At 41.9% G+C, this 23468-nt stretch overlaps 1 protein-coding gene across 1 annotated transcript; it reads left to right on the top strand.

The window, feature by feature from the left end:
• The first annotated feature begins 9849 nt into the window (after nt 1-9849).
• On the top strand, nt 9850-12375 carry LOC127349269 (ALA-interacting subunit 5). The gene is made up of 8 exons (XM_051375027.2): nt 9850-9954; nt 10067-10125; nt 10207-10281; nt 10373-10480; nt 10614-10684; nt 10944-11244; nt 11348-11637; nt 11982-12375. The coding sequence occupies exons 1-8, from the start codon at nt 9903-9905 to the stop codon at nt 11989-11991; spliced, it is 966 nt and encodes a 321-aa protein (XP_051230987.1). The 5' UTR covers nt 9850-9902; the 3' UTR covers nt 11992-12375.
• The last annotated feature ends 11093 nt before the right edge of the window (nt 12376-23468 follow it).

Genomic DNA, 23468 nt, shown 5'->3' on the forward strand with positions numbered 1-23468 from the left:
CTCCCCATTACCCATGGCCGGGGCTTGTGTCAAGGCGACCCCCTCTCCCCGCTCCTCTTCGTAATCGCCACTGACCCGCTCACACAAATATTGGAGCATGCTAGAACCCTCGGCCTCATACATAAACTTCGTGGTCGCGGGAACATCCTTAGGACCTCCTTATATGCGGACGATGCGGCGGTGTTCGTGGCCCCCTTCAAGGAGGACATCCAAAATTTTGCAAATATCCTCAACGGCTTCGGCGAGGTGACCGGCCTTTGTACCAACTTCCAGAAAAGCTCCGTTGTTCCTATCCGGTGTGGCCATGTGGACCTTGATGATGTGCTTGAAGGTATCCCGGCGGCGAGAGATACTTTCCCCCTTAAGTACTTGGGCCTCCCGCTTTCGGTTTGGTCTCTCAAGAGGGCGGATTTCCAACATCTCGAGGATAAGTGCGCCGGAAAGCACCCAACTTGGTACGGGAAACTTGTTACTACCGCCGGTCGTGCGACTTTGGTCAAATCCGTTATCGCCTCGCAAGCTACTTATTACATGACGCCGCTTATGCTTCCCCCGGAGACTACCAAGTACATTAACAAGATTGAGAGGGCGTACCTTCGGTCCGCCAAGGACACCACGACGGGGGCAAAATGCAAAGTCAATTGGGTGACCGTGTGCCGCCCCAAAAAACTAGGTGGGATTGGGATCCTTCATTTGGACAAGTTTGCAAGGGCTCTGATACGTCTCAAACGTATCTATAATTTCTTATGTTCCATGCTAGTTTTATGACAATACTCACATGTTTTATATACACTTTATATCATTTTTATGCATTTTCCGGCACTAACCTATTAACAAGATGCTGAAGCGCCAGTTTCCGTTTTCTGCTGTTTTTGGTTTCAGAAATCCTACACAGGAAATATTATCGGAATTGGATGAAACAAAAGCCCACGGTCTTATTTTCCACGGAGCCTTCCAGAAATCCGAAGAGGAGACGAAGAGGGGCGTCGAGGCGGCCACACCCTAGGGGGAGCGGCCCCACCCCTGGCCGCTCCGCCCTATGGGGTGGGCCCCTCGAGCGTCCCCTGACTCTGCCCCTTCGCCTATATATTATCTCCGTCGCGAAAACCCTATCACGATACGAGAAAAGTTCCAGAGACGCCGCCGCCGCCAATCCCATCTCGGTGGATTCAGGAGATTGCCTCCGGCACCCTGAAGGAGAGGGGAATCATCACCCGAAGGACTCTACATCACCATACCCGCCTCCGGACTGATGCGTGAGTAGTTCATCCTTGGACTATGGGTCCATAGAAGTAGCTAGATGGTTGTCTTCTCCTCTTGTGCTATCATGTTTAGATCTTGTGAGCTGCCTATCATGATCAAGATCATCTATTTGTAATGCTACATGTTGTGTTTGTTGGGATCCGATGAATATGGAATACCATGTCAAGTTGATTATTGATCTATCATATATGTGTTGTTTATGATCTTGCATGCTCTCCGTTGCTAGTAGAGGCTCTGGCCAAGTTGATACTTGTGACTTCAAGAGGGAGTATTTATGCTCGATAGTGGGTTCATGCCTCCATTGAATCTGGGATAGTGACAGAAAGTTCTAAAGGTTATGGATGTAATGTTGCCACTAGGGATAAAACAACAATGCTTTGTCTAAGGATATTTGTATTGTTTACATTACGCACAATACTTAATGCAATTGTCTGTTGTTTGCAACTTAATACTGGAAGGGGTGCGGATGCTAACCCGAAGGTGGACTTTTTAGGCATAGATGCATGCTAGATAGCGGTCTATGTTCTTTGTCGTAATGCCCTAAGTAAATCTCATATTAGTCATCATGATATTTATGTGCATTGCTATGCCCTCTCTATTTGTCAATTGCCCAACTGTAATTTGTTCACCCAACGTGCTATTTATCTTATTGGAGAGACACCACTAGTGAACTGTGGACCCCGGTCCATTCTTTTACATCTGAAATACAATCTACTGCAGTCATTGTTCTCTGCTGTTCTTTGCAAACAAACATCATTCTCCACACCATACGTTTAATTCTTTGTTTACAGCAAGCCGGTGAGATTGAAAACCTCACTGTTAAGTTGGAGCAAAGTATTTTGATTGTGTTGTGCAGGTTCTACGTTAGCGCCGGAATCCCTGGTGTTGCACCGCACTACACTCCTTAACCAACAACCTTCACGTGGCCTTCATCTCCTACTGGTTCAATAACATTGGTTTCTTACAGAGGGAAAACTTGCTGCTGTACGCATCACACCTTTCTCTTGGGGTTCCCAACGGACGTGTGCTTCACGCGTTATCAAGCTCTTTTTCTGGCGCCATTGCCGGGGATCTGAAGAAAAGTTACACCCCAGAGATTGCCAACTCCCACGGCAACATCTTTTTCTGCCGCCGTTGCCAGGGAGATCAAGACACGCTGCAAGGGGAGTCTCTCACATCCAATCTCTTTACTTTGTTTATTGTCTTGCTTTACTTTATTTTATTTTCTGTCTTGTTTGCTTTCTTTATATCAAAAACACAAAAAAATTAGTTACTTGTTTTACTTTACTTAATTCAGTTTTGCTTAGTTTATTTTTATTATTGCTAAAATGAGTAATCCTGAAGTTGAAGTTCGTTCGTTTAAGCAACAAGGGGGGGGGGGGGAGAGTTTTAAAGATGCTTGGTATAGAATTAGTGATGCTCATCATAGGTGCACTAAGAAACACTCCACTATTATCCTCCTTAGGAACTTTTATGTTGGTATCTCTAGCTGGAATAGGTATGTTCTTGATACTCTGGCGGGAGGTAATTTCCTAGGCACTCCCGCTTTAGAAGCTAGTTGCATTATTGAGAGTTTAGTTGGAATACCACCTGTTAATGAAGCTAAAATTCAAATCTCTCTTGAAGATGTCATGAAAAAGTTGGAGGCCATAGAGAAAAATCTTCCAAGTGTTGAGACTAAATTGGGAATATTACTTGATAACACTGATAAACTTGATAAATCTCTAGGAGAAATTAATGAAAGAATTGTTGTCTTAGAAACTTGTGCTATCCATGATAATCAAATCCATAGGATTGGTGAACTTGTAGAAGCTATGGGAACCTTGGATTCAACATTTTCTTCTCTTAATTTTAAGGAGAAAGCTTATGTGGGTAAGGAGCAAAAGTTCATGTATGTCTCTAAGGTGCCTAAGCCAAAGAATTATTATAAGCCTAAAATTGATAAAGCCCTTAGTACCACTATGGGAAATTTAGATAATGGAGAATCTAAGATACCTATTGTGACAAGTTGTGTTTTTAAGGAAAATTATGATGTTGATGCTTCTTCTCTTGATAATACTTGATTTACACTTTCTGCACCTAGCTGAAAGGCGTTAAAGAAAAGCGCTTATGGGAGACAACCCATTATTTTATTTCTGCAATTTTTTGTTTTATATTTGTGTCTTGGAAGTTGTTACTACTGTAGCAACCTCTACTTATCTTTACTTTATTGCATTGTTGTGCCAAGTAAAGCTTTGATAGTAAGATTGATACTAGATTTGGATTTCTGCGCAGAAACAGATTTCTAGCTGTCACAAATTTGAGTAGATCTCTCTGTAGGAAACTCAGAAAAATCTGCGAAAAATCATGAGTAATCCTCAGATATGTACGCAACTTTCAGTAAATTTTAGCTTCTTCATCTGAGCATGCTAAGTGCCTCTAAAAAATTCGTCTTTACGGACTGTTCTGTTTTGACAGATTCTGTCTTTTATTTCACATTGCCTCTTTTACTGTGTTGAGTGGATTTCTATGCTCCATTAACTTTCAGTAGCTTTGGGTAATGTCCAGAAGTGTTAGGAATGATTTTTTCCTCTCTGAACATGTGAATTTTTTATTATGCACTAACCCTCTAATAAGATTGTTTTGAGTTTGGTGTGGAGGAAGTTTTCAAGGGTCAAGAGAGGAGGATGATATAATATGATCAAGAAGAGTGAAAAGTCTAAGCTTGGGGATGCCCCCGTGGTTCATCCCTGCATATTTCAAGAAGACTCAAGCATCTAAGCTTGGGGATGCCCAAGGCATCCCCTTCATCGACAACTTATCAGGTCACCTCTAATGAAACTATATTTTTATTCCGTCACATCTTATGTGCTTTACTTGGAGCGTCTGTATATTTTTGTTTTTGTTTGTGTTTGAATAAAATCGGATCCTAGCATTCCTTGTGTGGGAGAAAGACACGCTCCGCTTGTTCATATGAACACTGGTGTTCTTAGCTTTACTTTTAATGTTCATGGCGAAGGTTGAAAACCGCTTCATTCATTGCTATTTGGTTGGAAACAGAAAATTCTTCATGTGGTAATTGGTATATGGTCTTGAATAATTTGATACTTGGCAATTGTTTTGAGCTCTCAAATAGATCATGTTTAAGCTCTTGCATCATGTAGTTTGAACCTATTAGTGGAGAATTACTGTAGAGCTTGTTGAAATTTGGTTTGCATGATTGGTCTCTTTAAAGTCTAGATATTTTCTGGTAAAAGTGTTTGAACAACAAGGAAGATAGTGTAGAGTCTTATAATGCTTGCAATATGTTCTTATGTAAGTTTTGCTGTATCGGTTCATACTTGTGTTTGCTTCAAACAACCTTGCTAGCCAAAGCCTTGTACTGAGAGGGAATGCTTCTCGTACATCCAAAACCTTGAGCCAAAACCTATGCCATTTGTGTCCACCATAACTACCTACTATGTGGTATTTCTCTGCCATTCCAAAGTAAATTGCTTGCATGCTACCTTTAAAATTTCATTCCTTGTCTTTGCAATATATAGCTCATGGGAAAGTAGCTTAAAACCTATTGTGGCAAAGAATATGTAGCTTATGTATCTTATTTCTTATAAGTTGCTTGTTGAGCGGTAACCATGTTTCTGGGGACGCCATCAACTATCACACTTTTGTTTAATATCATGTGAGTTGCTATGCATGTTCGTCTTGTCTGAAGTAAGGGTGATTTGTCATGATTAAATGGTTTGAGTATGCATATTGTTAGAGAAGAACATTGAGCCGCCAACCAAAGCCATGTATCATGGTGGAAGTTTCAGATTGGACATTAATCCTCAATCTCTTATGAGAATATTATCTTTTGTTGAATGCTTAAGCATTAAAGAGGAGTCCATTATCTATCTTCTATGTTGTCCCGGTATGGATGTCCTCAAGTTGAGATCTATCGAAAACGAGAAATCAAATGCGATCTATCTCCTTGGACCTTTGTACAGGTGGCATAGAGGTACCCCTTTGTGACACTTGGTTGAAACATATGTAATGCAATGATAATCCATGGAAATCCAAGCTAATTAGGACAAGGTGCGAGCACTATTGGTATTCGATGCATGAGGCTTGCAACTTATAGGATGTTTTATGCATAACACATATGAATTATTACTACCGTTGATAAAATTGTTTCCATGTTTTCAAAATAAAAAGCTCTAGCACATAAGTAATCCCTGCTTCCCTCTGCGAAGGGCCTTTCTTTTACTTTATGTTGAGTCAGTTTACCAACTTCTTTCTATCTTAGAAGCAAACATTTGTGTCAACTGTGTGCATTGATTCCTACATACTTGCTTATTTGCACTCATCATATGACAATTATCCATGAGATATACATGTTGAAGTTGAAAGCAACTGCTGAAACTTATATCTTCCTTTGTATTGCTTCAAAACCTTCTATTAAGAATCTATTGCTTTATGAGTTAACTCTTATGCAAGACTTATTGATGCTTGTCTTGAAAGTACTATTCATGAAAAGTCTTTGCTATATGATTCAGTTATTTAGTCATTATCTTTACCATTGATTTGAATCACTTCATTCATCTCATATGCTTTACAATAGTATTGATCAAGATTATGATAGTAGCATGTCACTTTAGAAATTATCCTTGTTATCGTTTACCTACTCGAGGGCGAGTAGGAACTAAGCTTGGAGATGCTTGATATGTCTCAAACATATCTATAATTTCTTATGTTCCATGCTAGTTTTATGACAATACTCACATGTTTTATATACACTTTATATCATTTTTATGCATTTTCCAGCACTAACCTATTAACAAGATGCCGAAGCGTCAGTTCTTATTTTCTGCTGTTTTTGGTTTCAGAAATCCTACACATGAAATATTCTCGGAATTGGACGAAACAAAAGCCCACGGTCTTATTTTCCACGGAACCTTCTTGAAGTCCGAAGAGGAGACGAAGAGGGGCATCTGACGTGGGCATTACCCTTCGGGTAACCGATGTTGCCCTATCCTGTACAGTCTAATTGGAGGCCCATGAAGGCACTTGAAGGCAAGGCGGGCCACTTGGATGGCGCACCAGAAGGTTCCTTGGCGGACAAGACAAGGAAGGAGCCAAACAAGGAAAGTTTAGATTTAGAACTATTGTAAATCTAGTCGTGCTCGGTTAGATCTCTTGAGACCTGGCCACCTATATAAAGGCCAGGAGAGGGGCTGCCGAGGGACACGAACAATCATAGCAAACTTAGCCACCAAAAGTCTAGAGCTAGGTTGCCGCAGCACTGAGCCTCTCGACGAGATCTCAGCCGAACCCTTCGGCACCCCATTGTAACCCAATATCTTCGTAATCAAGATCAGACAGGCAGGACGTAAGGGTTTTACCTCATCGAGGGCCCCGAACCTGGGTAAATCACTCTCCCCGCTTGTCTGTGAACCGATGTCTCATGTCAGCCTACAGGATTCCATCAACCCTAAGCCCCAATCAAAGGGCATTGCCGAGGAGTACCCTCGACAGCGTCGAGGCGGCCACACCCTAGGGGGCGCGGCCCCACCCCTGGCCACGTCGCCCTATGGGGTGGGCCCCTCGAGCGTCCCCCGACTCTGCCCCTTCGCCTATATATTCTCTCCGTCGCGAAAACCCTATTACCGAGAGCCACGATACGAGAAAAGTTCCAGAGACGCCGCCGCCACCAATCCCATCTCGGGAGATTCAAGAGATCGCCTCCGGCACCCTGCCGGAGAGGGGAATCATCACCCGGAGGACTCTACATCACCATGCCCGCCTCCGGACTGATGCGTGAGTAGTTCATCCTTGGACTATGGGTCCATAGCAGTAGCTACATGGTTGTCTTCTCCTCTTGTGCTATCATGTTTACATCTTGTGAGCTGCTTATCATGATCAAGATCATCTATTTGTAATGCTACATGTTGTGTTTGTTGGGATCCAATGAATATGAAATACCATGTCAAGTTGATTATTGACCTATCATATATGTGTTGTTTATGATCTTGCATGCTCTCCGTTGCTAGTAGAGGCTCTGGCCAAGTTGATACTTGTGACTCCAAGAGGGAGTATTTATGCTCGATAGTGGGTTCATGCCTCCATTGAATCTGGGACAGTGACAGAAAGTTCTAAGGTTATGGATGTGATGTTGCCACTAGGGATAAAACAACAATGCTTTGTCTAAGGATATTTGTATTGTTTACATTACGCACAGTACTTAATGCAATTGTCTGTTGTTTGCAACTTAATACTGGAAAGGGTGCGGATGCTAACCCGAAGGTGGACTTTTTAGGCATAGATGCATGCTGGATAGCGGTCTATGTTCTTTGTCGTAATGCCCTAAGTAAATCTCATATTAGTCATCATGATATGTATGTGCATTGCTATGCCCTCTCTATTTGTCAATTGCCCAACTGTAATTTGTTCACCCAACATGCTATTTATCTTATTGGAGAGACACCACTAGTGAACTGTGGACCCCGGTCCATTCTTTTACATCTGAAATACAATCTACTGCAATTACTGTTCTCTGTTGTTCTTTGCAAACAAACATCATTCTCCATACCATACGTTTAATCCTTTGTTTACAGCAAGCCGGTGAGATTGACAACCTCACTGTTAAGTTGGGGCAAAGTATTTTAATTGTGTTGTGCAGGTTCCACGTTGGCGCTGGAATCCCTGGCGTTGCGCCGCACTACACTCCTTCACCAACAACCTTCACGTGGCCTTCATCTCCTACTGGTTCGATAACCTTGGTTTCTTACTGAGGGAAAACTTGCTTCTGTACGCATCACACCTTCCTCTTGGGGTTCCCAACGGACGTGTGCTTCACGCGTTATCAGGCTCTTAGGCTACGTTGGCCTTGGCTTGAATGGAAAGAGCCCAATAAAATTTGGAAGGGCTTTGGGAACCCTTGCTCTATGGAAGATATGGAGGTGTTCTATGCTTCAACGACCATCACTTTTGGCAACGGCCATAAGCACCCTTTTGGCACTCTCCATGGTTAAACAATAGGAAGCCGATTGAGGTTGCCCCTCTCATCTTTGAGATCTCAAAGAGAAAGAATTGGAAGGTCCACCAAGCCTTGAGAAATAACGAGTGGGTCAAGAAGATTGACTTGGAGAAAATCAACAACATGGAGTATCTTACACAATTTGTCGAGCTTTGGGGTCTTATTGACAACGTTCAACTCCGGGAAGGGGTGGAGGATGACATTGTTTGGAGGCTCACGGCCAATGGCGAGTATTCCTCCAAATCGGATTATGAGATACAATTCATAGGAGCCATTGCTTCGAACATGAACAAGTTGGTGTGGAAGGCTTGGGCACCGCCGAAAGTGAAGTTTTTTGCTTGGCTTCTTTTGCAAATTAGGATTTGGGCGGCCGATCATTTGCAAGCAAGAGGGTGGCAAAATTGTGACCGATGCACTCTATGCAACCAAACTCTTGAGACCGTGGAACACCTCTTCATCAATTGTCGCTACATGGCTCGCATTTGGGATACAATCAAGAATTGGGTCGGCATCCCTTTGATTCAACCAACACAATGGTTTGGGCTCTCCATTGACTCATGGTGGAGCTTGATGGCGGGCGGCAACACTCCTTTTAGAAAGGCGGTCTCCTCGCTCACGTTTCTTATCACTTGGGAGATTTGGAATGAGCGCAACGCTAGGATTTTCCGTAACAAGCATGCGCCCACTCAAGTAGTTATAGAGAGAATCAAAACCGAGGCTAGATTATGGGTTTTGGCCGGTGCCAAGCATTTGGGCAATGTCATGCCGGGAGAGTAACGCCATGTGTGTAAACCTTGTTTCCTACTGTAATAACTCTTCTTAATTAATAGATTAGGGCAAAACTTTTGCCCTCGTTTCAAAAAAAAATCACATATCCACTTACCACTAATAGATATCCGTTTGATAAATTTCCAAATTGTATTCTTCGATCAACTCTCTTTAATAAATGCATAATATGTGTAGAGAGTATAGATGACCTACTGCAGGTATTTGGGATGTTTTTAGAATAAACATGCTAGCGCTATGTTTATAAAAATCCACACAGCCTCACAACAAACTGAACGCGCGCTAACTTATATCCATGCGACTTTTTGTTTTGCGAACTTCCAAGCTAATTGATTGAGGTCACTTTTTGTTCATGAGTATCATTGTAGTATAATAATAAGGAGCTTGTCGTGCTATTATTTGAAGTTTGTCGTGCTATAGTTTGAGGTTTAAAGGAAAGATATTTGAATAGAAGATGGAAGCACCTTATACTGAACAGAACAGCATTGTTCTTATGATCTTATCCTTTAGCCCCTCTTTATTTATGTTCATGCAAATCCTACTCATTTTACTTCTGCCGTGGCCTACCACACCAACTGAGCCTTGTGAGTGGCTGAACAAACTTTTGGAAGATAGTAATAACTTCTCTAGAACAATAATCCTACATTTCGGGAGGATTCCTTCTCTAGAACGTCCAAAAGCACTCATCTGCACCTCCATTCCTCCAATACAATGTGCTAAATACCGCGTCCCCAAAACCGCCACCTCTCCTGCGTATTAAGCTCAGCCCACCTCACTCCCTCCTCCACCGGCTTTCCTCTCCTCGTCTCCTCCTCCACCCAGACGCCACCCCGGCTATCCTGTTGCTCGATCGAAGCAGATGGATCCTGCAGAACGGGCTGGCGACTCAAGGAAACCGAATAAGCCGAAATGTATTTCCTCTCTGATCATCTTACTCTTTTTTTCGAATGATCTGATCTTCTTACTTTGACGATTGATGATTCCAAGAAATCGACGAGTATTTTCTGTTGGTTTTGCTTGCAGATTCCAAATTTTCACAGCAGGAGCTTCCAGCATGCAAGCCAGTACTGACACCTAAAATTGTAACTATCCCAGTCACCAATTTCTTTGATCTTCAGATATGGATTTGCTGTACTAAACATGCTGATATGTGGACATCGCAGGTCGTTACTGTCTTCTTGCTAATTGCGTTCCTATTCATTCCAATTGGGGTTGTGACTCTGAATGCATCACGACAGGTTAGGTGCAAATGTCTCTGATCATTTTAGTTTTCTCTACTGTGATTCTTGATGGTGCATTTTTTTATTTTGTACCTTTGCTGTGATGTAGGTTGTCGAACTGGTGAAGAGATATGATATAAGCTGTGGGCCCACGCATGACAAGATCGGGTTCATTCAGAATTCCGAGACTGAAAAAACATGCAATATCACACTGCAGGTGAGTTTGCAATGAGAAATGCTTTCTCAGTTATTACATATTTATTGTGTAGTTTGCCTTTGTGGTGTTAAGATGCAGAGTTTTAGTATCCTGTTATTTTTACTGAACTAACTGGCTACTCTATACCTTTTAGGCGACTAAATACATGAAGAGTCCAATCCTTGTATATTACCAGATTGGCAACTTCTATCAAAACCATCGAAGGTACAATCCCCAATGAAATGTTGTATTGGAAAAATATACATACCTTCCCCTTGTGGTTCACAATCAGTGCTTTGCAAGGAACTTGAGAAAAATCATTTCGCACCTTCAATTATATTTTCATAAGACACTGTTGAACTGGAACGCAGGCATGCATTCACTTATGTCTACTGCATTCTTGGTGTACTATTGATTTTGGTACTGTCCTGTCAGAGCAAATCATCTTGACATACTCAGACCAATTGTTGTCCTCTTTTCCTAGGTATGTGAAAAGTCGAAGTGAGAAACAACTCCTGTACAAGAGTGCTTCCCATTTGACAAAAGCATGTGATCCTGAAACTAATACCACTGGTGGTGCTCCAATTGTTCCATGTGGCCTTGTTGCTTGGAGTCTATTCAACGACACATTCACAGTTGAGGTCAATGGGGAGACTATTGAAGTAAATAAAAAGGATATAGCTTGGAAAAGTGACAAGATGCATAAATTCGGCAATGACATCTATGCTAGTAACTTCCAGAAGGGAAAACTCATAGGTGGTGCTAAGCTAAACCAGAGCATACCAGTACGTGGAATTTCTCTCTTTCTGGATTATCGCAAATCTCAATTACCATCATTCTACGCATGATATTTACTCCTTACTTTATTTCTCTTGTCACAATATCTAGTTAAGTGAGCAAGAAGATCTCATTGTTTGGATGCGAACAGCTGCCTTCCCAACTTTCAGAAAGCTATATGGCAGAATTGAGAAAGATATCATGGAGAATGCTACAATAACTGTGGTTATACAAAATAACTATAACACATATAGCTTTGGAGGATCAAAAGCGGTGGTCCTTTCTACTGCATCTTGGATTGGAGGAAGAAATAATTTCATTGGTATTGCGTATCTGACTATTGGTGCTTTATGCCTTTTCCTTGCTATGGGCTTTACAGTTCTGTTCATGGTTAAGCCAAGGTATGTTTCATAATTTGCTCACTAGTATTAATGGACATACAGTTTCCCATCCGAAACATGGTTTTAAGAGTTCATACCAGTTACTTTCACGAACCATTTGTTATTTACTTCAATGTTTTTTTTTATTAAGCCAATGCAGCTCTTGCTTCTGTTCATTTTCAATAAATTGAGGAAAATACTACATTTGAGCCAAATAGCATTTTTCTTTCCATGATACAAAAGCTTGAGCTCTAGTTACCAGCCTGTTCCATATGAAACATTATATAAAATTTTGCAATTGGTTACTAGTGAGGGCTCAAACTGTTGCTCCAAGATTATCACATTTACTTATTTTCATGGAACAGAGATGGATAGATATACCCTTCTACATCAAAGCCAATAGACTGAAGTTCGCTTTCTTGGGAATAAAGGAGGATTTCAGTGGGTAATTTCTTCCAGTTGGATCTGTGGCTGTTTGTTCTTATTCCCATTCAGTGCGCTTGTGATGGCTCAAAAGGATGATGATCTTATTTCCTTTGGAGCCGTGGTAGCATGATAAATATATGAGGCAAAATGTACTGTAATCTGCTGTCTTAAATGTTATCTGACCATGCCGATGTCTGAATTCTGACTATGGAGTAAGCTATAACAAAAGTTCGCTCTGGTAGCAGATATTTATAGTTGCTCTTGCAGTTCCTGTTTCATGCTTCCATACTTTTACCACACAAAAGGTATCCCTGGTGCTAATCCTACTGTTCACGAATGTCCTGCAATTTCTCCTTGTATGTCTGTCTGTAACCCAAACAATGTGATTTATCCTGCAAGACAATAACCGAGCTTACAAGGCACAAGCAATTCATTTTTTTTCGATAAAGAGAATATATTAATATCGAGAGATACCAATTACACCCAGCCTCTGCAACAACGCACCACCCTAATGGCACTACGGATGCACACAGCTAAAAAAAGGAAAAGAAAACTAAGAAACAAAAGTCCCGCTACAGTATCACCGACCTAACAACAGCAATACAACCACCACCATGGCAACACCTGAATTGCAGACTCTCCAAAAAACGACGCCTCCAAGAAGGGAACAGTGCTCCAACACCATCGTCGCCCGATCAAAGATCTTATGTTTTCACCCTGAAGATAGTCCCCACTCTCAAAACAATGCCTCCACTAAGGTCACTGCCAGGCACAACCAGTTAAGGCCAGATCTTGGGTTTTCACCCTGAAAGGTAGGACTCTGCGCTTCACATGTATTGTCGCCCCCACTTTCATACCGCTGCTGTGAAGCCCGGACACCAAGCAAGCCCCTCAACAGCGCGGAGACTTGAACCTCCCTTAGCTAGTCCTCCCCTCCGGCCTTCATGAAATTCTCTTCTTCCGACTTTCATCATGGATCCATAGTCACTTGATGTCAACACAGAAAAAGAGCTTCGCGCCGCTCCCTCCAGAACCAAACGGTCGGAATAAACGCATGGGTGCGCACGACCGAATACCTCCGATCCAGCAAACCTGTGCAAAGCACTGTTACATTCGCCGGCGGAGCCTTCCGGAACTCAACCCTCCGGCCAGATCACGAGTCCAGGCCTCCGGTAGGTCCTCCTCTTCACGCAAGAGAGGCCCTAGGACCGCCGCCTTTATTCAGGCCGGACCCCCACGTCGGTGACCATCCCGGGCTGGCCAACCCAACCCTCCACCGGCGACACCATCGCCGGCTTCCATGCACATCCGTCTCACCGCCGGATGGCGATGATAGATCAAAAATCCACCACCACCAACCGCATGCCGACCCTCTCCGGCGAAGAAGAGGCCACCTCCTCCGTCAAACCCAAGGCTGCTGCCCCGGGTGCCCTCGTGTCGCGGAAGATGCCCGAGATCGCCTCCACGCACCAACAAGAGGCGGGGGTGGATGGCATGGCGCAGACCGAGGGTCTGGCCGCCGCCCACCACCAACCCCTGCCGGAGTACTGCGGGAAGCCGACGAGAAGAGGGAGACCGCAGCGCCGCCCATCCCACCCGCGCTGACCGGTCCGCCAGGGGACAGCCGACGGGAGGGGGCCGCCGCCGCCGTCGCCCGTCCCACGCGTGTCTGCTCCGCCAAGCATCGAGGAGGTGGGGATCCAGCCGCCGATCTCCACGCGGCGACGAGGAAGGGCCCCCGCCGCCGCCACGCCCCGAGGGACTTTGCCCCCGGTGGCGCTACCGGCGGCGGCGGCGGCGGAGGGCAGGGTGCGGGAGGGTTAGGGTTGGGGGCGGCTGGGTTCTATTACTCCAAATTAAACAATAAATTGGTTGCCAGATTATTCCTTAAAATAAATTGGTTAGGGTTAGGGTTGGGCAGGCACAAGCAATTCATATATCAGCCTTAAAATAAGTTCTTATAGATCATTCATCAAAACTGTAAATATGTGAACCAAGAATAGTTTAGTCATTCCCATGTGATGGTATTCCTGAAACAAGATGGCATTGGTTTTGTAACCAATCATCAGATGATCGGCAGGTAAAGATACGTATCTGGTGCAAATGGACAGTTTCTGAAAACCTGAAAATTTTGGATATGGGCTGCCCGATCGTGCATTAACGACTAGATCATAAGCAACCATCCCGCATCCATCCATTTTGCAAATAGAGACCTAGATATTACTCTATCTCAGATTCACAGTCCTGTGCGATGCCACGAATCAGATCGTGAGAACTATATTTTTTCGGTCCAGCTGACCCTGTCGCCACCGGTACTGAACGTGGCGCCGCCCGCGCTCACCACTGCCGGATCCGTCCGTTTCTTGTTTCCTTTCCTCTCTTTTTTTGCATTTTGATCAGATTTGAGTTCGATCTGGCTGATACAAGAACAATCACGGTTAGTTTCTCAATGATTGGAACGGCCTGATTAGATCGCAGATTCACTTAGGTCCAGGATCCAAATTGTTAGGTTCTTTTGGTCATGGATTTTTGATTCGGATTTTTTTTCTTCACGATTGTGGACACGGAGCTGGTTCTTGAGAATCACAAGACTGAATAATCGTCATTTTAACCTCGAGTTTCATGGCCTGCTTAGTTCCATTGTCAAACTCTAGCGATACAGGGAATCGGAACAGAGTCAGTGATGAAATATGTCAAATTTATGTTAACTTCAGGGGCTTTCTGCATAAATATGTCGTGGTGGGAGGAAGGTTAACATCTCACCGTTGGTACAAGATCTAGTGGTTCATGTCCAAAATTTTCAGATTTTCAGGAAGTAGTGTGTTTTCAGCTGATACGTTCCCGATATATGAGTTCTGCTCTTGGAAAAGTAAACGGATGACTGCAGTGATATGTCTTTCGTCAAGTACGCAATCTAACATGCTTAGCAAGCACTGGCGCTCAAGCCACCTTGTCAGTTACCTAGAAATTTAGAATAGTTCCACACTTCCACTGTTTTGCGACCACAGTGGCTTGAATTGCCTTAATGTTCATCTAGGGTCGTCATTGGCAGGGCAGGATCGTAGGCTCCATTGGTGTGGATATGCTCCTACTACAAATTGCAGGGTCTAGTTCTGTGACCTCCTCTCCCTGATTTGAAAACATAGATAAACTAAAGACATAAAGTCAATCTTCAATTTGATTCTTACATAAGCAGCATTGAACTTCCATATGTGGTGAGAAAATATGTATTCATCATAACCTACAGGAACAGTTTATATCACCCAGATTTAGGGAAAGCACTCCAAATTAGTTGGATTGAAAAACATGAGCGCAGTTAAGCAATATTTTGTACATGGCAACCTGCTGAAAAGATCAATATTCGTTAACAAACAAAATATATTTACATCATAAGATGATTTTGGGACAAAATTAATGTGATGTTTACAAAGACCTCAGTGTCAATAGTTAAAACAACTGATTTCTTAACCCAGTTACTACACGTCCATTTTCACATAACCAAAATATTGACAAACACTCTCTTTTTTTTTTTTGCGAAGTGAAGATTTCATTGACCAAACATCTTACAGATAAGCCCAGAAAAAAAAGGAAAATTACATCAAGGACCTCCTGAGCTCCAGCTCCTTCTTCGTCGCGCAGCACGCTCTGCCGACGAATCCCGCCGCCCTCTCCTCCATGGAACCTTGGACTGGGAGGAGCCCTCCGATGGCCAGGAAGTCGACAGTCCTCGGCATCGAAACGCCTCCATCCCGCACCACGATCGGAGCCGATTTGCTCAACGCCATTGTCGTTGCCTAATCGACGGTACCTCGGAGGAGGGATCCTCACGAGGGGGAGAAGAAGTAGGGGCCATAGGGCGGAGTGCTCACGGGACGGTGGTACGCGAGTTACCCAGCTTCGGAACACCTGCACGATGACAGGGCCTACTGCTGCTTGTCTGGAATTATCTGGGCGCTTTCGTGTTGTTACAATGAGTTGTGGTTGTGCCTCTAGGGCTCCCGGGATCCGGCTTATAAAGACGCACGGATCTAGGGTTTACACGGAGAGTCCTAGCCGGAATACAAGTTGCCTAACTACGGTACAAAGCCTTGCCGTGTACGTCAAGGATCCGCCTTCCTCCAAGTACGTGCTGGATCCGGATACTTCATGGGCTTCAACGGATCCGGCCTCCTTCGTAGGTCGGTTAGGATCCGGCTCCTCGTTCCTGGGTTGGACTTCATCCTTCAGGATCTACAGCAACTGGGCCGCCCGATGGGCTGAAAGAGATATGCCCTAGAGGCAATAATAAAGTGGTTATTATTTATATCTCCATGTTTATGATAAATGTTTATATGTCATGCTATAATTGTATTAACCGAAACATTAGTACATGTGTGATATGTAGACAACAAGAAGTCCCTAGTATGCCTCTTAAACTAGCTTGTTGATTAATGGATGATTAGTTTCATAATCATGAACATTGGATGTTATTAATAACAAGGTTATATCATTATATGAATGATGTAATGGACACACCCAATTAAGCGTAGCATAAGATCTCGTCATTAAGTTATTTGCTATAAGCTTTCGATACATAGTTACCTAGTCCTTATGACCATGAGATCATGTAAATCACTTATACCGGAAAGGTACTTTGATTACATCAAACACCACTGCGTAAATGGGTGGCTATAAAGGTGGGATTAAGTATCCGAAAAGTATGAGTTGAGGCATATGGATCAACAGTGGGATTTGTCCATCCCGATGACGGATAGATATACTCTGGGCCCTCTCGGTGGAATGTCGTCTAATGTCTTGCAAGCATATGAATAAAGTTCATAAGAGACCACATACCACGGTACGAGTAAAGAGTACTTGTCAGGAGACGAGGTTGAACAAGGTATAGAGTGATACCGAAGATCAAACCTCGGACAAGTAAATTATCGTGAGACAAAGGGAATTGGTAATGTATGTGAATGGTTCATTCGATCACTAAAGTCATCGTTGAATATGTGGGAGCTATTATGGATCTCCAGATCCCGCTATTGGTTATTGGTCGGAGTGAGTACTCAACCATGTCCGCATAGTTCTCGAACCGTAGGGTGACACACTTAAAGTTGGATGTTGAAATGGTAGTACTTGAATATGGAATGGAGTTCGAATATTTGTTCGGAGTCCCGGATGAGATCCCGGACATCACGAGGAGTTCCGGAATGGTCCGGAGAATAAGATTCATATATAGGATGTCATTTTATGTGAATAAAAATGTCGCGGAAGGTTCTATGGAAGGTTCTAGAAGGTTCTAGAAAAGTCCGGAAGAAACCACCAAGGAAGGTGGAGTCCACATGGGACTCCACCTCCATGGCCGGCCAGCCCTAGGTGGGGAGGAGTCCCAAGTGGACTCCCCCATAGGGGGCCGGCCACCCCCCACATGGGAGGTGGAAATCCCACCTTTGGGTGGGAGTCCTAGTTGGGCTAGGTTTCCCCTTTTTATGGGAGGTTTTTGGTTCGGGTCTTATTCGAAGACTTGGAGACCAACTCTTGGGAATCCACCTATATAATGAGGGGCCAAGGGGAGGGGGCCGGCCACCCCAAGACCACAGCCTGGCCGCCCCCCTTGAGTGGCCGGCCACCCCCTCCCAAACCCTAGCCGCCCCCTCTCCTCCATAACTCCCACGTAGCTTTAGCGAAGCTCCGCCGGACTTCTCCACCACCACCGACACCACGCCGTCGTGCTGTCAGATTCAAGAGGAGCTACTACTTCCGCTGCCCGCTGGAACGGGGAGGTGGACGTCGTCTTCATCAACAACCGAACGTGTGACCGAGTACGGAGGTGCTGCCCGTTCGTGGCGCCGGAACCGATCGTGATCAAGATCTTCTACGCGCTTTTGCAAGCGGCAAGTGATCGTCTACCGCAGCAATAAGAGCCTACTCTTATAGGCTTTGGAATCTCTTCAAGGGTTAGTCTTGATCATCCCCTCGTTGCTACCGTCTTCTAGATTGCATCTTGGCTTGGATTGCGTGTTCGCGATAGGAAAATTTTTGTTTTCTATGCAACGTTATCCTACAGTGGTATCAGAGCCAGGTCTATGCATAGATGGTTGCACGAGTAGAACACAATGGTTTTGTGGGCGTTGATGCTCTTGTTATCTTTAGTTTGAGTACTTTGCATCTTTGTGGCATAGTGGGATGAAGCGGCTCGGACTAACTTTACATGACCGCGTTCATGAGACTTGTTCCTCGTTCGACATGCAACTTGTATTGCATAAGAGGCTTTGCGGGTGTCTGTCTCTCCTACTATAGTGAAGATTCAATTTACTCTTCTATTGACAACATTAGTATCACCGTTGTGGTTCATGTTCGTAGGTAGATTAGATCTCTCTCGAAAACCCTAAACCACGTAAAATATGCAAACCAAATTAGAGACGTCTAACTTGTTTTTGCAGGGTTTGGTGATGTGATATGGCCATAATGTGATGATGAATATGTATGAGATGATCATTATTGTATTGTGGCAACCGGCAGGAGCCTTATGGTTGTCTTTAAATTTCATGTTGAGTAGTATTTCAAAGTAGTTGTAATAGTTGCTACATGAGGTGAACAACCATGAAGACGGCGCCATGAACCTTGACGCTACGCCGACGATGATGGAGATCATGCCCGAAGATGATGGAGATCTTGTCCGTGCTTTAGAGATGAAGATCGAAGGCGCAAAGAAAAAAGGGCCATATCATATCACATATGAACTGCATGTGATGTTAATCCTTTTATGCATCTTATTTTGCTTAGATCGCGACGGTAGCATTATAAGATGATCCCTCACATTAATATCAAGATAATAAAGGGTTCTTCCCTCGTATGCACCGTTGCATTGTTCGACATTTTGAAGCATCTCGTGATGATCGGGTGTGATAAACTTGACATACAACGGGTGTAAGCCATGTTGCACACGCGGAATACTTGGGTTTGCTTGACGAGCCTAGCATGTATAGACATGGCCTCGGGACAACGGAAACCGAAAGGTTGAACACGAGTCATATGGATGATATGATCAACATGTTGATGTTCACCATTGAAGATACATCATCTCACGTGATGATCGGTTTTGGTGTAGTGGATTTGGATCGTGTACCACTTAACAACTATGAGGGATGTTGTATTAAGTGGGAAGTTCATTAGTAATTAGATTAAAACATGAACTAATTATCATAAACATAGTCTGAGTAGTATTTTGAATTAATTTTGTAGTATTGGCATCCGTTTACTACTATGCGCTAGTCTTGTTATTGAGATAGAAATACTGTTAAAATCTGACAAGAAACTTTACGGATTGGTACCGTATTGTTAAAGAATCATGAATTGATTAAGTCCTATTGCAAACTTTTAGTAAACCTCACATTGTTGATTCAAAGAGCTATGGTTTCAATTAGTACCTAAAGTTATCTTGTCTCCATGAAACTTGAAAGTTCAAATATGTTTGAAAAATAAGGAGCTGAAAATTTAGTTTTCAGAAATAATCAAGGTACGAGATATATGTGATATCTAAGACCTTATTGCAAGATGATAGAATATAAATTTGGTGAGACTACATAAACTCATAAGTTTTATGGGAATGTACGAAGGTTGAAGATGCAAGGCGTCCCAATCCTCCAACTATTGGGGCACTAACGATATTCGCATATCCATGAAGTGATTGTCCTTAGTATGCACCGTTGCTAAGACTCGTCGTTTCGAAGCATCACGTGATGATCGGGTGTTATAGATTCTACGTGTGCTTCCAACGGGTGCAAGCCAGATTTGCATATGCGAATACTAAGGTTTAAACTTTATGAGCCTAGCATGTACAGACATGGTCTCAGAAAGTTATCATGAATTGATGGATAAAATTATGAGTGAAATTGTTCATCGTATTACAAATTTACTAATAGTGAAATCTGAAACACTTGTCATATGATGATCAACTTCAAAGTAAGAACCTCAAGGTTATTGGTATTTGACCAACAAACCTAGAAGTTATTGATGTTGAAATGTTTTTCTGAATAATGAGGAAAGCTAAAAGAGAAACTGCAAAAGATATTTTGGCAAAAGAAAAGAAAAGACTAGAAAGTCTAGCTCAGGTGTATATAAATGATATACATGTTATGGTTGTATTCCTAGTTAAGTCACACTATGAAATTCTTGGGTATTAGTACTACATTGGTTGGTATGAAGTGTCATACAAAACAACGCAATACAAGAATACAATGGCCTAAGTGACTGACAAGGAATATGATAGGAATACACGTCTGGAACAAAATAAAGTGTTATTATGTTCGTCGTTGGCATTCTATCTAGCCCTTAGAATTTATAATAAAGAACTTAATAATTGTTATTTTGCTCTGGTCAAATGAAAACAATGAGTCGTTCAAATTATGACATTACTCCATGTGTGATGGATAAGTTATTATAAATCTTAATGGTGAAACATACACACATAATACTGACGCTAAAATGCCATAAGGCAAATGATTTGAATTCCACTTATTTGTGGAACCGCCATTTAGGTCATGTTAGAAAGGAACGCATGAAGGAACTCCATGCAAATGGATTTTTGGAGTCATTTGATTTTTGAATCATTTGGCGCTTGCAAATCTTTTCTAAAGAGAATGATTAAAATACCGTTCATAGGCGAAGAGTTGAACGGGCAACTAACTTAGTGAAAACATACATAATGATATATGTGGTTCACTGGGCATAGTTGTGTGCGGAAGATTCTTCTACTTCATGAAAACTTTCAAACAATGAATTGAGTATATATGTGGATATATTCAATAAGGAAAAGTTTGAAACATTTGAATAGGATTCAAATAAATTTCAGCATGAAGTGGAAATCATCGTAATAGAAATCAAATATCTATGATTGGATCATGGTGGAAATATTTGAATTACGAGTTTTAGCGAACATCTAAGAGAGTTATGAAATTGTTCTACAACTTACGTTTCTTGGAGTATCATAGTGATGATGAAGTATCCAAGAGATATATCCAAACTTTGTTGGATCAATGATGAGATAAAATATTGATGCCATTATATTTTTGTGGATTATGCTTTAGTGACTACCGCTTTTACACTGAATAGAGCATCATCATGATCCGTTGAAATGACACCATACAAGTTATGGCATGGGTATAAACCCTAATAGTCAACCAAAATCGGATGAATGTCTTTGTTGGTTATCCCAGAGATTTAATTGGGAATTCTTCCCACGAGACAAAGACAAAAGTGTTTGTCAATGTTTCTTATTTTCGAGAAATTGTTTCGAGTGAAGTATTTGAGTGGGAGGACAATATAATTTGATAAGGTTTATGAACCTGAGCATAATGATCAGAGTAGCGCAGCATCGGAATTGGTTTCGGAAGCGGCCACGACGATCATGGCTCTCATGACTACAAAATGTTTTAGCCATGGAGATCGAAGTACATATTGAACCTTGTAGGTATGGTTTACTTTGTGATCAAATAAATGATTTGTGGACAAAGGATTGATTTTGATCAATGATAAACCAACTACAAAACAAAGAAGTTATGATGGGCCCTGACTCCATTAAAATGGCCATGCGCCATGAAATCCAAGATAGATGAATACTTTATGAAAGTAAATGGATCTATGAAATTGATAGACTTGGATGAAATATCCTTGAAGAAAGCTTGACTTATCGAAAAATTGTTTACGACAAAGTTCAAAGAGTTGAATACGATAAGATTAGATCTTCCGTAGCAATGCTTATAATCTATGTGGATTATTGTAGTAATCACTACATATTTCTTTTATGAGATATGCTAGTAGGATGGCAAAATACACTACTTAACAGAAGTATGTATACAAGATACAACCAAGAGTTTTGCTGGTCCGTGGAATACTAGATAGGTATACAAGCTTCAATTGGATGAAGTAAGTATCACGGAGTTGGAATCTTCACCAGATGAAATAGTCAAAGAGTTTTTGATTTCATCAGAGACGATGAAGAAGCTTGCATTTGCAAGAAATTAAGTGGGAGCGCTAAGACACATTTATAATACTTTATGTAGGTGACATATAGTTGGTTATAAATGATGTAATTATATACTTGATTAAAAAGGTTTCATTGAGAATTAACTTCAATGAAAGGATATGGACTGAAACAAATTTAGTGTCAAGATCTATGAAGATAGATTGAAACACATAAATAAGTTTAGTCAAAGTACATATGATGGATATTGAAGTAGTTCAATATAGAAATATTAAGAAAATGTTCTTGTCATGTGAAGGTTTAACAAGACTTGAGTGTATCTGACACTCAATGAGTAAAAACACATGAGTAATTATAGATCACGAATAATATGTACACAATCAGATATCATGTGCTATAAAGTGTTATGAGCATATACCGGAATGATTCATAAGATGATCATGGGACGACAGTAAGAATATCCTTGAGTACTTTAGAAGAACTAAGGATATATATATATATTTTTTTATGAAGAAATGACAAACAAATCGCTGTAAGGTGTTACACCGATATTTGTGTTGTCACATATCAAAATAGAATTTCAATCTCAAATTAGACTAAGTGTTGTTCAAAAGGTAGCACAATGAGCTAGAAGTTGTCTATGCTAGATTTAGAAGAGTTCTAAATATTGTGACGGATTCTACAAAAGAAGGCAGAGTATGTCATTATTTTGACAATGACAAAGGATGTTAAGTCAAGAGGTTCTTTGAGAACTTGGTGTAGTTCCGACAGAGTCAGAACTTTGAAGCTATATTGTGTGTGACAATATTAGTGACATATTTCAGACAGCGGAATTAAGGTTCCACCAGAAGATCAAACATATTTAATGCCAGCTCATTTGGAAATGAGTGATGCGTTGAGACGCAAATGAATTACAAAATACATACGTTTCTGAGCGTATCAGATCCGATGACTAAAAAACCTCTCCCGTGAGCAATACATGATAAAGCACCAGAAGGCCAAGGTGTTATATCTTTACAAATGTAAACTAGATTATTGACTCTAGTGCAAGTGGGAGACTGAAAGAGATATGCCCTAGAGGCAATAATAAAGTGGTTATTATTTATATCTCCATGTTTATGATAAATGTTTATATGTCATGCTATAATTGTATTAACCGAAACATTAGTACATGTGTGATATGTAGACAACAAGAAGTCCCTAGTATGCCTCTTAAACTAGCTTGTTGATTAATGGATGATTAGTTTCATAATCATGAACATTGGATGTTATTAATAACAAGGTTATATCATTATATGAATGATGTAATGGACACACCCAATTAAGCGTAGCATAAGATCTCGTCATTAAGTTATTTGCTATAAGCTTTCGATACATAGTTACCTAGTCCTTATGACCATGAGATCATGTAAATCACTTATACCGGAAAGGTACTTTGATTACATCAAACACCACTGCG

Source organism: Lolium perenne, chromosome 4, assembly GCF_019359855.2.
Source record: "Lolium perenne isolate Kyuss_39 chromosome 4, Kyuss_2.0, whole genome shotgun sequence".
Classification (NCBI taxonomy): Eukaryota; Viridiplantae; Streptophyta; class Magnoliopsida; order Poales; family Poaceae; genus Lolium; species Lolium perenne.

Bases quoted from the DNA above. Each gene is read 5' to 3' on its own strand.
- LOC127349269 (XM_051375027.2), top strand. From the start codon at position 9,903: ATGGATCCTGCAGAACGGGCTGGCGACTCAAGGAAACCGAATAAGCCG. The intron at 10,126-10,206 runs GTAACTATCCCA...TGGACATCGCAG, and splicing joins CAGTACTGACACCTAAAATT to GTCGTTACTGTCTTCTTGCT. The intron at 10,685-10,943 runs GTACAATCCCCA...CTCTTTTCCTAG, and splicing joins TTCTATCAAAACCATCGAAG to GTATGTGAAAAGTCGAAGTG.